Raw genomic sequence first — 13,673 nt, forward strand, 5'->3', positions numbered from 1 at the left:
CGCTTCAGACTGTGAACTCTTTGTGAGCAGGGAACGTGGGAACATGACAGTTATAGTGTTCTATTGTAATCTCCCAAGCATTTAGTACAGTAAACACTCAATCAATAAGAGTGACTGAATGAGTGATCACAGATTGATTGATTGCAGAACTAATGGTCAGCGTACACTGAGCTACTATTGATCCTTTCCAGCTTGATGTCGCTGACAGAGTATAGAACTGGGGAGGGGATGGCAGACAAACCCCTCTCTCTCCCCCTGAAAATCGTCCAGTGGTCAGGATGGGAAGGGGCAGGCTCGGGACCCCCCCACCCAGCTTGAAGATGGAGCCACAGGGAGGAGAAGCCCCCCCACCCCCTCAAACAGAACCACCTCCAGCAGGCAGTGGACAGGAAGGTGCAGGCAAGACACAGACCAACTCTGCTTCTGGGAATAGAAACAGCCAAAGCATGAAAACCTGGTCTTGGAAAAGACTCCAGTTTCAAGGAAAACAAGTTGGCAGGGCAGAGAAAGTGACCCATTACAGCAACTGGGCCCTGGTAGTAGGCAGTGGTGGGAAACAAGAATGAAGCCTGGGAAATTCTTAGCCTCTGTTGATCCCCGCTATCCTCTGTTGGGAGAGAATGCGTGTAGAATAATAATAATTGGGGCATCTGTTTACCGCTTACTGTTATTAATAATTATAATAATAATGATGGCATGTATTAAGCACTTACTATGTGCCAAGGACTGTTCGAAGCATTGGTGTAGGAGACAGAGCGTGGTCCTAGGAGTCAGAAGGTCATGGGTTCTAATCCCGGCTCCACCACTTGTCTGCTTGGACAAGTCGCTTTACTTCTCGGGGCCTCAGTTACCTCGTCTGTAAAATGGGGATTAAGACTGTGAGCCCCTCGTGGGACAACCTGACTACCTTGCATCTACCCCAGTATTTAGAAGAGTAAAGAGTACTTGGCACATAGTAAGCACTTAACAGATGTCATTATTTTCCACCGCTTAGAACAGTGCTTGGCACATAGCGTTTAACAAATGCCGTAATTATTACTATCATTATTATTATTATTTCAAGGTAATAAGGTTTCCCACGGGGCGGTCAGAGTCTTGATCCCTATTTTCCAGATGAGGTAACTGAGGCACAGAGAAGTTAAGTGACTTGCCCAAAGTCACACAGCTGACAAGTGGCGGAGCCGGGATTAGAACCAACGACCTCTGACTGTTCTTTCCACTAAGCCATGGTCCTTCTACTCCTGCTATTTGTCAAACATTCCATTAAACTCTGGGAGAGATACGAGATCATCAATCCCACATGGGGCTCACAGTCTAAGAAATAATAATGATTAATAATTATGGTATTTGTTAAGTGCTTACTAAGTGTCAAGCACTGTTTTAAGCACTGCTGGAGGTGCAAGGTAATCAGGGTGGAAAAAGTCCCTATCCGACACGGGGCTTGCAGTTCTAATCCCCATATTACAAATGAACGAACTGAGGCACAGAGAAGTGAAGTGACTTGCCCAAGGCCACACAGCAGACAAATGGCAGAGCCGAGATTAGAACTCATGTCCTCTGACTCCTAAGCCCAGGCTCTTGCCACCAGGCCATGCTTCTTATCTAAGTAGGAGGGAGCACAAGCCTTCAATCCCCATTTTGCAGATGAGGGAATGGAGGCACAGAAAAGTTAAGTGACTTGCCCAAGGTCACACAGCAGGCAAGTGGATGAGCCTGAATTAGAGCCCATATCCTCTGACTCCCAAGGCCAGGCTCTTGCCACCAGGACATGCCGCTTCTCTAAAACTAGGAGGGAGAACAGGTCTTGAATCCCCATCTTGCAGACAAGGGAACTGAGTCACAGAAGAGTTAAGTGACCTGCCCGGGGTCACACAGCAGGCAAGTGGAGGAGGTGGGATTAGACTCCTGGTCCCGACTCCCAGGGCCATGTTCTATCCACTAGACCACACTGCTTCACTTCTTTCCTCCCCAACTCCCCCCACCAAACGCCTGACCCAAACAGAAAAACACAGGAAAATCCACAGATACACCCACAAGCACACAGGCACATTCATCAGTAGACACTCACGGGGAAATGGAAGAACAAATTTACAACAGAAGATGCGATGTACTGAAGAGCATGTGCTCATGGATCCCCTAAGGGTCCGAAGCAACTCAGCGGAATTTGGAGAAGAAGACTGGACACAGACCCAATACACAGATACAGTCGATGAAATTTCTTGAGCACTTCATGTGTTTAGAGCACTGGACTAAGCTGTTGGAAAGGTACAATACAACAGAACTGGGAGACATTTTTCTCTTCCCACAAGGAACTTCTACAGCCTGGGGCCGGCGGGGAGGAAGACATTAAAATAAATTGTGGATGTGGATGTGAGTGCTGTGGGCATGAGGTGGGGTGGATATCAAGCGCTTAAAGAGACACATTCAGGGAAAAGCACCCTTACAGGTGAATAAATGGAGAAACCCAGGCACAAGCACACATACAGATAACAAAAGGGACTCAAACACACCTCGCTATGACACATGCACAGAGAAGAGGTTACAGAGATACACCCCACACTTCCACACACGCCGACACACACTCACACAACCCCCATCTCTCTCCTCTCACACACATACCTTTAGAGACAAAGAGACACTAATCCCCAAGGCAGATAACAATGTGTCGGGGCCTGGAAATTTAGGGAATAAGAGAGGAGTGACAAGAGAAAAAGAGGAGGAGGGGAAGATATGGGAATAACTGGGAAAAAGAGGACTATGAGATAGAAAAGCCACAAAGACTTAATAGGGGGAAAAAGAAATCCCACCAAAAATTCAGCCCCAAGACCTCACCTAACACAAACACACTGCGCCTTTTCATTAATATTATTGTACTCAGTGAGCGCTTACTATGCACCGAGCACTGTACTATCTGCTAGGGTAGATAAAGATAATTATTCACAATCCCTGTCCTGCATGAGGCTCAAGGTCTAAGTAGGAAGGAGTAAGGATTTCATCCCCATTTTACAAATGAAGGAACTGAAGCACAGAGAAGTGAAGTGACTGGCTCAAGGTCACACAACAGGCAAGGGGCAGAGCTGGGATTAGAACAGCTGGGATTAGAACCCAGGTCCTCCAACTGGTAGGTCCAAGCTCTTTCCACAAGGCCACGCTACTTCTCTATCTTCATTCCAATCATTTTTTTCCTCAAGTTCCACTCTGTATCACCTTCACCCGTGACCCAAACCGAATTTTCCAAGCGTTTTTGGAGAATCGAGATGGCTACAGAGTGTAGCCCCGTGGCCAGATCCGACCACCATGCCACAGGCTGCCAATACTAGAGCCCGGCCTCCTGCAGGAAGCGGGAATGGGTATGGAGGGCAGGGAGTCACATGACCGACTTGGCCTAGCGGGTAGAGCACGGGGCCTGGGAGTCAGAAGGACCCGGGTTCTAATTCTCCTTCCGTCGCTTATCTCGGCCATGCTGAAACTGAACAGGGTACAAGGAGAAGCAGTGTTGCCTAGTGGATAGAAGGGACCTGGGAGTCAGAAGGACTTGGATTCGAATCCCTGCTCTGCCACGTATCTGCTGGGTGACCTCAGGCAAGTCACTTCTCTGGGTCTCAGTTCCTTCATCTTTAAAATGGGGATTAAGACAGTGAGCCCCCTGTGGGACCTAATGAGCTTGTCTCTACTAGCGCTTAGTACAGTGCCTGGTACAAAGATCACACACACACACACACCACACACACAAACACACACAAAAAGACCTGTAGTCCCTACGGGATACAAAAGTCCAGTACCTTAGGGGGTCACCCGAAGCCCAAACCCACATCCCACCAGTGCTGCAGACTGAGGTTATCTCCCTGTCTTTAAATCTTGAGGAAGGCCAGGAAGTCTTGACAGTGTTCCAGGCTCCAGTGCTCTTGGAGCATTCAGGGGGGATTTCCTCTCCTTTCATTTACTCATTATGACCATTCTTACTGTGGATGTTTAATCTGTCACTGACTTTTCCCTCTCAACATTCACATTGATTATATTCTGCATCTGTCTTTGCCTACTTAGAATTTGAGCCCTAGTGGGAGTCGGTGGACAATGTCACATTGAGATCACTGTGCAGCTATTCCAGCGTTTGATACAGTGCTCGCCACAGAGTGAGGACTTGCTGAATATAATCGCTACCCATTGCTAGTTCTGTTTTGGTAAACTGAGGAGGTTTGACTCTGCCGTTTTGTAACTACCAGGATGGCCTCCTTAGGGTCTGGAGGGGGGACAAATATTTTGTATGGGGCCATGTTTGAAGAAAAGGGTCTTGAGTCAATCAGTGGTTTTTTTGGAGCATCTAGTGTGTATACAGCACTGTATTAAGCTTTTGGGAGACTGCTATATAACAGAGTTGGTACACACATTCCCTGCCCACAAGGAGTTCAAGACTCTTCAATAAATATCATCTCCAGTGAGCACCCACAATGCCAAGTACAGACAATAATACAGATTTTAGCACTTACTATACGTCAGGCACTGTACTAAGAGCTGGGGTAGATACAAACCAATCACACCGGACACAGCCCATGTGCCCAATGGGGCCCACAGTCTTAATCCTCATTTTACAGATGAGGTCACTGAGGCACAAAGAAATCCAGTCACTTGCCCAAAGTCACACGGCAGGCAAATGGAGGGGCCGGGATTAGAACCCAGGTCCTTCTGACTCCAAGGTCCGTGGTCTATCCACTAGGCCACACAGTCATGTTGGTGGTTTCAGCGGAGCTCCCAGTTGGAAGCCACAACCAGCTCTTGGCGTGGGCCAAGGCCATTCACTTCTCCAAATCACAAGGGACTTTTCCCTACTAGATCAGGAAGACTATAAAGCAACTGAGTTCAGCTTGTCCACAATGTTAATGAACCCTCAATCAGTGTCGTCTATTGAATGCTTACTCTGTGCAAAGCACTGGACTGTGGGCTTGAAAAGAGTATGCGAGTTAGTTAACAAGATCCTTGCCCACGAGAAGCTTACATCAGCCTACCCCAAGATTTGTTTTGGTTAAGTTAGTTAACTAAGACCACATCAAACTCCCCTAGTGACTACATCAGGAATGAATAGAGAAGACAGTCAAAGGAGGAATGGGTTGTTAGTGCAGGAAAAGAAACTGCTCACATCGCGAAAACATGAGAGCCAACACTGTCGGGGTCTGGAAATCAAGATGTTTAAGAGCAAGGATATGTGGCAACTTCCGTTTTAGCATATTTAACGGTGTTCATTTAACCAATCACAGAAGGACCGCTGTATGCTTTAGCACCTTCTAAATTAAGATTCTGCGGTTAAAAATCCCAGAAACAGTGATATTTTTACTGCCTTTTTACTTGTTTTGGATGTCTGTTTCCCCCCTTCTAGACTGTGAGCCCGCTATGGGCAGGGATTGTCTCTGTTGCTGAATTGTACTTTCCAAGTGCTTAGTACAGTGCTCTGCACAGAGTAAGCGCTCAATAAATACGATTGATTGAATGAATGAATAACATTCTTTTTGATTTTGCCCTTAATCACTTATTATCATTACCAAACTTGTTCCGGGGCTATCCTGGATACCATACATGTTCCATGAAGAGGGCGTCACTGCACACTAGTTCAAGATCAGTTAGAGATATCAGTAATAATGATGATTTTGGTATTTGTCAAGCGCTCTCAAGGTGCCAAGCACCGAACTAAGCGCTGGGATAGACACGAGATAATCGGGTCACACGAGGGGCTCGGCTTCTAATTAGGAGGGAGGATTTTGAATCCCCATTTTGCAGATGAGGGAATCGAGGTGCAGAGAAGTTCAGTGACTTGCCAAGTCCACACAGCTTGTCCGTGGCGGAGGCGGGATTAGAATCCGGCTCCTCCGACTCCCAGACCCGTGCTTTTTCCTCTAAGCCACACTGCTTCCCCACAGAAGATTGACTACTAAGGACAACACTGTAATGTGAATGGAGCCCCTCCTCTTAAAATGAAACGGGGCCTTGTTTTTCTCTCACGTACGGTAGGGTGTGGGCCCCGTGGACGGAAAGCAGCTATGAATGTTACAGTGCGTTGGGGAACGAAGTGAGGCATGGTCAGGCATGAGTGAAAGGCAGGCCTGTGGCTCATTCAGTCACCTTACCTGGAGGATGGACACCGTCTGGGAAAAGTGATGCTGCTCCATGGTGGAGGTGGAGTAGAGGGCAGCCAGAGGGTGATCGAATTTCTGAAGGTAGCTGTTGCTGTATCCGCGGTGATCCAGGTCATGGCAGAGACACGCGATCAGGAGTCCTTTGCGCTAATGAAGTGTTCGGTGGGAAGGAAACATAGTGCCAGGAGCCCTACGCCTCCCCTTTACCGTTCGTTTTTATCAATCATTCACGGATACCCTCCCCGCCCCCATGCACCAATCGATCAATCAGTGGTATTTATTGAGAGCTAATTAGGGCGAACGGGGCCCTAACCTAAGCAATTGGGAGAATACAAGTCGGTAGACACGTTCCCTGACCACAAGGAGCTTACAATTAGAGAGCGGTTCCTTCTTTTCACATACGCTGTGCTCTTAATAATAATGACGACAAAAATGATGATAAGGTTGGAGTTTGTTAAGTATTTACTATGTGCGGAGCACCATACTAAGCACTGGAGAACATACAAGATCATCAGGTCCCACCTGGGGCTCCAGGTCTCTCAACCGAACTGAAACTTCCTCCATCCCTGTAGACTTCGAGTTCCTTGTGGGCAGGGAACATGTCTACCAATTGTGTTGTCTTGGACTTTTCCAAACGCTTAGTACAGGGCCCTGCAGACAGTAAGAGCTCACAAAATACCACTGATTGACAGCTCCACGCATCTGGGTCTCATTCCTGGGTATCGTTCCGGTTCGAGAAGGCCGCCAACTTGGTGTCTCAGTAGAAATGGCTTGGCCTATTGGGGAGAGCCCGGCCTAGGGAGTCAGAAGGACATGGGTTCTAATCCCAGTTCCACCCAGTTGTGACCTGGGACCAGTCACTTCACTTCTCTGGGCTTCAGTTTCCTCATCTGTAAAATGAGGATGAAGGCTGTGAGCTCCAGGTAGAACAGAGACTATGTCCAATCTGACTGGGTTGTCTCTACCCAAGAACTCAGTACAGTGCCTGGCACGTAGTAATCACCTACCAAATACCATAAAAACAAAAAATGACATTGAACGTGGTACATGGCACAGAGTGCTGAGAAAGTAAAACGGAAGCATCGACCTGTTCTCTGCCTACAGAGAACTCACATTCATTCATTCAACCATATTTACCGAACACTTACTGTGTTCAGAGCACTGTACTAAGCACTTGGGAGAGTGCAATACAACAATAAATAGACACATCCCCTGCCCACCAACGAGCTTACAGTCTAGAGTCCTCTACGATTCCTCTCTTTAACCTCCTACATTCACTAATGGTTCCTATCAAATATTCCCTGGATCCTTCCCTTTCTCCCCACGTTGACGTCCGTCACCCTGATCCGAGCCCTCTTTTCCTTTCAGCTGGACAGCTGCATCTGCTTCCTTTATAATCAATCAATTGTATTTATTGAGCTCTTACTGTGTGCAGAGCACTATACAAAGAGCTTGGGAGAGGACAATAGAACAATTCAAAGACACATTCCCAGTGTCTAGAGGAGGAGATAGATATTAAAATAATTTATGGATATGTACATATGTGCCGTGGGGCTGAGGTTGAGCTGAATAACAAGGGTAATAATAATGTTGGTATTTGTTAAGCGCTTACTATGTGCAGAGCACTGTTCTAAGCGCTGGGGTAGATACAGGGTAATCGGCTTGTCCCATGTGAGGCTCACAGTTAATCCCCATTTTACAGATGAGGTAACTGAGGCACAGAGAAGTGAAGTGACTTGCCCACAGTCACCCAGCTGACAAGTGGCAGAGCCAGGAATCGAACCCATGACCTCTGACTCTGAAGCCCAGGCTCTTTCCACTGAGCCACGTTGCTTCTCTCAACTTGGAGTACAGATCCAAGTATACAGATGATGCCGAAAGGAGAGCGAAGATGGGAAAAGAGGGCTTAATCAGGGCTGGTCTAACTTTAGTAATTTTAATAACGACTAATTTGGTGCTTACAATAGTTGGATCGATAGGGTAATGCTTTTCCCTGTTTATCCTTTTAAGGATTGCACATTGGCGATTTGAATTTGTCAGTTCCTCCACTAGACTGTAAGCTCCTCGGGGCAGGGTGTGACTTTCACTTCTACCCAATTGCCTAAGTCAATGCTCTGCAAAAAGTAGCCACGCCACAAATACCAACAGTTACATTGATCATGCGGACAATGATGCCGATTGTAGCATCGTAGCGTGCCTTGGGCCAATATCGCCGGGATCACAGAGAGACCGTTATTGTGCAAAGGCATTAAAGTGCTGGGTTTCCCTGAAATCTCTACCTTGGGGTGATTAAAACTTGAATCCCCTAAGGACACCTACCTCCAGATCTGTAAAAAGCCCTTGATTGTTCTGAAGTATGGCATACATGCAGTGTGCCACAGTAACTGCATGCTTCCAGTTGTGGTACGGTACCCGCCGATAGTTTTTCTTTACGGACATGATGAAACGACAAAGTTTTTCAAGCTCAAAGCTGGATAGAAGAGAGAAGATTTGAACAACAGTTTAAAAGAAAAAAAATCAATGTCTCAAATCCCTGAAGAACCAAGCTGCCCTCTAGATGGTAAGCCCATTCTGGGCAGGGAATGTGTCTGTTTATTGCTGTATTATACTTTCCCAAGTGCTAAGTACAGTGCTCTGCACGCAGTAAGAGCTCAATAAATATGATTGAACGAATGAATAGAAGGGGCTACAAGGGAAAGATTCATTGAGGCTGATTCTCTGCTTTGTGGCTGGTGATCATGACAGTTCTAGAGACATGGAGAAGTAAGCCAGCTCTCCCTGTCCTTTCACTGGCTCCCCAACTGAAGCGAAGCTGAGCTGTTTCCCCTTGTCCCTGACATTATTCTGAAAGGGGCTCTGAGAGCTGTGCTGTTGGGGGATCTCAAAGGAACCTCTCTGGGCAGAAATTTGGGACCCTGAGAAGAGCATCTGCCTTTTGGTGCCGAGTGTCGGTGAGCAGACTTCGGGGAGGAAGCTCAATACCCCGCCTAATTGTGAGGCTGTGGCTGATGCCCTCAGTGGACTCTCATCCCCCTGCTTCCTGTGGCTCAGGGGAGAGGGAAGAGAATCGAGATCCACCCGTTACTACTATTAATGATAATGATAACTGTGGTATTTGATTAGTGCTTACTATTTGCCAGGCACTGTTCTAAGCTCTGGGGTAGATACAAGCAAATTGGGTTGGACACAGTCCCTGTCCCACATGGGGCTCACAGAATTAAAGCATGGGGTTGGGAGTAAGAAAGTCATGGGTTCTTATACCAGTTCCACCACTTGTCTGCTGGGTGACACTGGGCAAGTTACTTCTCTTCTATGTGACTCAGTTACCTCATAAAATGGGGATTGAGACTGTGAGCTCCAAATGGGACAGGGACTGTGTCCAACTTGATTTGCTCATATCCACTCCTGCACTTGGTACAGTGCCTAGCACATAGTAAGTGCTAAACAAATACCATCATTACTATTATTATTATTACTGATCCCCATCTCACAGATGAGGCACAGAAAAATGGGGAAAAGGTGAATGGGAAGAAGTATTTTTCTGTTTCCTGAACCATCACATTTGGGAGATTACCTCAAATCCAAGTATAAAGAAAAAAGACAGTTCTCTCTAAATGCACAAGGTGGACATCTTCCCATTTAACTTCGATGCACATTTGCAAGTTGCCTAAGAGTCTGCATATTTTCCTCATTGAATTTATATCCTGATTTGACTAAACAGGTGATTGTCAATATCCTCCAGGATATGGGCATATATTCTTCTCCTCTGGGACTAATTCTACTGCTTCAGGATAAGAAATCTCCCCATGAACTTGAAATAAATGCCCTGCACTGAAAAATGAAACTCAGTAATGTAATCCATTTTTTTCAATACAAATGATATTCTAAACACAATGTAAGATTTTGAGCAAATAATTAGAGAACACTCACTCACAAATGTACCTATTTATATTATCCACAGAATTGAATGTGAGTATATATTGACAGTTATCCAGATTATGGAAATAAAGTATAATGATGTAATAATTCATACCAGGCTGGCCCACAGGACTGGTGGATCATGTAGACAAAAATGGCAGGCCACATATCCTCAAACGGGCTGATATCAAAGTGGTATCTGAAATTGAGACAGGTCAGTTAATTTGATAAGCAAATAAATTGTGGTGATATTGAGTAGTACTCAATCAGAGAATCGAGAACATATGTACAGTATTTTCACAGAGGAAGGAGATACCCTTAGTTGACAATTAGTGGACACAGTTCAAACAGTGCTATAGAACTATTAAACAGTAGGTAATGTTTTTTCATAAAATTTTAGGATGGCATACTCATTCGAAAAATGACATTCAAGGCAATTGAACTGGAAGGCACAAAAAAACTCACAGTTCAACATCTTTGTAGAGGAGTGATGGGAGAGTGAAGTGCATGAGATTTTGCCACTCTTCTGCTGTACAAATGCTGTGATAGGAGAGCTTCTCCATTGTTACTCGGTAAATGCATTCTGAATGGCGAATTCTATGATACATCTGAAAAATTAATGCCACAGGAAATGTACATAAGTAGAACGTAGATGTTTTCCCTTGAAAATACCTGCCTTTTAATGAATGTCTTTCACATCTAAGGAATCAATTTTTCTCCAACCATTCTCTTCATATACACTCACACAGAGACATGAAAGTCAAATCCCTTAATACCTCTCTTTAAAATCCACTCCAGGGAAATAGGAATGGACCGCCATTTTTCTGATTCTACTTTAGTAATGCAGTCTTAAAGAATGAAGTATCTCTTGAGAATGCTTATGATGCATATTTTAAGCTGAAAGACCATCATTAGACAAAATGAAATTATTAAACTGGTTAAATGTTCAATATTTGGAACTCTTAATGGATATCCTTTGCTAAACCCTTTTTCTAAAATCAGATTACTGGGCCTCTATTTCCCTGGTCTCAAACAATGCTGTTGGGGGTGAAAACTCTGCAGAGAAGCTCTTCCATGACCATGACTTAAAATATCACAAAGTGGTCTTTACATGGCAGTCCAATCCCTCTTTGTTGTACTGCTCTTTCTCAGAAAACTTAGGAAAAAGATTTTAAAAGCATAAACATCTACAGCATGAATCTGTATATCAATGTTTGTAAAAAGATTAAGTAAACTACTATTTTATTCTATTATATTTTCTGGGCCATATGAACACAGCTATGCCTTGGGTGGTGCTCATAAGGGGTTCCATAAATAGAGAGTATTAAGAAAAAAAGGGTGGAAAATAAAGTACAGTGTCTACAGAGAACAATATACAGTGCATTAACGTGCTCTGAAGATTTTTTAAAATGGATCAAAAATGCAAATTATATTCAAGTGATAAAAGACAACAAAGCTACATTTTCAAACAATAGTACATATATCTTTAGAGGTACATACATCCATACTTTTCAAAGTGCTATCTTTCACATTCTATTCAGAAAAAGGCAACTACTTTAACCTATCGGAGACTCATCATTATCTGAAGCTAAATCGAAATAGGTATTAGTCACCTTATTCAAATTTATCAAAGTACTTCAACATTTGAAGAAAGGAAGGTTTCTGGTGTTGGTTTTTTTTTCAAGTAAGGGTAAACTATGGAGTGTTAATTCAAAGTTAGAGAAGGTTATAAGAAAAAAACAACAACAACCCAATATTTTCAAAGAGCACTAAAGAAACAATGCTATATTCATTCATTCATTCGTATTTATTGAGCACTTACTGTGTTCACAGCACTGCACTAAGCACTTGGGAAGTACAATTCAGACAAATAGAAACAATCCTTGCCCACAGCAGGCTCTCAGACTAGAAGAGGGAAGTTATATAGCTGGAACTTTGATTAAAGTCATGAGTGAAGCTTTCAAGGTAAAGACTTTTCAGGTTTGACAATGACACTTTTGATGGTTAGATTATTTTTAACTAATAGATGCAGGTATGGCCAATGTGACAATTGCTTCTCCATTTAGTTGTCTTTTGTACTTGAACAGTTATTGACGTGGAAAATCTGGGAGCGTGAGTCACTTAGAAGGCCAACGTGAGAACCACAGTCCCAGCTGCACTGTTTGTATAAAAAACAGGTTGCCCCTTCCTAAGTTGACCTGTTTACAGTATCTGGTACAGTTTTGCTTGTGTCTTTTCGTCTCACAGTGCTTTTGCTCCCAAAGAGTCACTGAATTTTTGAGTGTGGTGCAACATCCAGGCACTGTGCCTATGTGCCAGGCGCTGTACTAGGTGCTGGGGAAAAAGCAATATCATGGGGCTCAGAGTCTTAAACTCCATGTTATAGATGAGGTAACCGAGGCACAGAGAAGTGAAGCAACTTTCTCGAGGTCATGCAGCAGACAGGAGGCAAAGCAGGAAACAGATTCCAGTTCCTCTGACTACCAAGGGCCATGCTCTTTCCAGTGGACCACACTGCTATCCTCTTTCCTCCTTGCTTTTAGTTTCACGATTTCAGGTCATCAAATGGCAGCTTTTGAAGTACACTGCTTTTATTCACGCTATTCAATTATTATCAGACCATCCATCGAATCTGTCAATTGACTCTGTCAATTGTCAATTGTATTAATTGACTACTCACTGCGTGCAGAGCACTCTACTAAGCATTTGGGAGAATACACCAGAGTTGGTAGACAGATCTCTGCCTTCAAAGACCTTACAACCAAGTGGGAGAAACAGACATCAAATGAATTACAGTTTGGAGAAGCAACAGAACTTGGATGCTGAGAGAATGGCTTTGATCTAGAACCTCATTGTCTGTGACTCTGTTTAGCCATTTGATGTTGAGAAGAGCCTATAAAAACAATTGATGGAATTGTTTTTGAAGCCGAATATGGCACCTAATTGGGGTTCAGATCTCAAAAACATCTTGTAGGTTGTCCAAGGCTTCAGTTTTTTGGACTTTTAGGTTGTTCTGTAACCTTGATATTCCAATGCCTCTTCAGTCTGTTTTGATGGTCTCCCGAAGGAGACCAATTTGGTTTGTTAATTCTTTGTCTATTTACTGCATTATCCATCACTGTGCCCCCTACGTTAAAAAAATTAAAAATAGTTTGGCTCTGTGGCCAATATGCATTTTTGGTCAATATACAAAAATGTATATTGGCCACAGAGACAAACTCTGTCACATTTTTTATTTTGTGTATTGCAGGGAATGTGTCTGTCATTACACTGTACTCTCCCAAATGCTTAGTAGAGTGCTCTGCTCACAGTACGCACTCAATAAATATGAGCGAATGAGTGACTTGCATCATGCAGGCTGATAGATCACCTCTGTTTTCTCAAGACTGCTCGTCAGCCAGAAACAACTGACCAATTCAGTGAGGTAGTTTATAATCCTTTGCATGTCCATTTGGATGAGTGCCTCAAAGAAGCAGTCCCTGAATCAGTTTCACCACTTGGAATGGAGGTCAAATTCTTTTGAGTTGGACGGGTTTTCCTGCAGTGTAAAAGCATGATCTAACACCTACATCTAGCTTGTTACATCAGCAAATGGAATGATCAGTGGCACTTACTGAGTGCCTAGAGAAT

General features: G+C 44.2%; 1 protein-coding gene across 6 annotated transcripts in view; it reads right to left on the reverse strand.

Moving 5' to 3' along the window:
• PDE10A (phosphodiesterase 10A) overlaps positions 1-13,673 on the reverse strand; it is a 543,800-nt gene that overhangs the window by 24,406 nt on the left and 505,721 nt on the right. For all 6 annotated transcript variants that reach the window (XM_039915066.1, XM_029048769.2, XM_029048765.2 and 3 more), the window contains 4 exons: positions 10,509-10,651; positions 10,159-10,242; positions 8,445-8,595; positions 6,117-6,272 (listed from right to left, as the gene is read on the reverse strand). In XM_039915066.1, coding sequence (XP_039771000.1) covers positions 6,117-6,272; positions 8,445-8,595; positions 10,159-10,242; positions 10,509-10,651 — 534 coding nt within the window. The remainder of the gene's footprint in view (positions 1-6,116; positions 6,273-8,444; positions 8,596-10,158; positions 10,243-10,508; positions 10,652-13,673) is intronic.

Source organism: Ornithorhynchus anatinus, chromosome 21 (assembly GCF_004115215.2).
Source record: "Ornithorhynchus anatinus isolate Pmale09 chromosome 21, mOrnAna1.pri.v4, whole genome shotgun sequence".
Lineage (NCBI taxonomy): Eukaryota > Metazoa > Chordata > Mammalia > Monotremata > Ornithorhynchidae > Ornithorhynchus > Ornithorhynchus anatinus.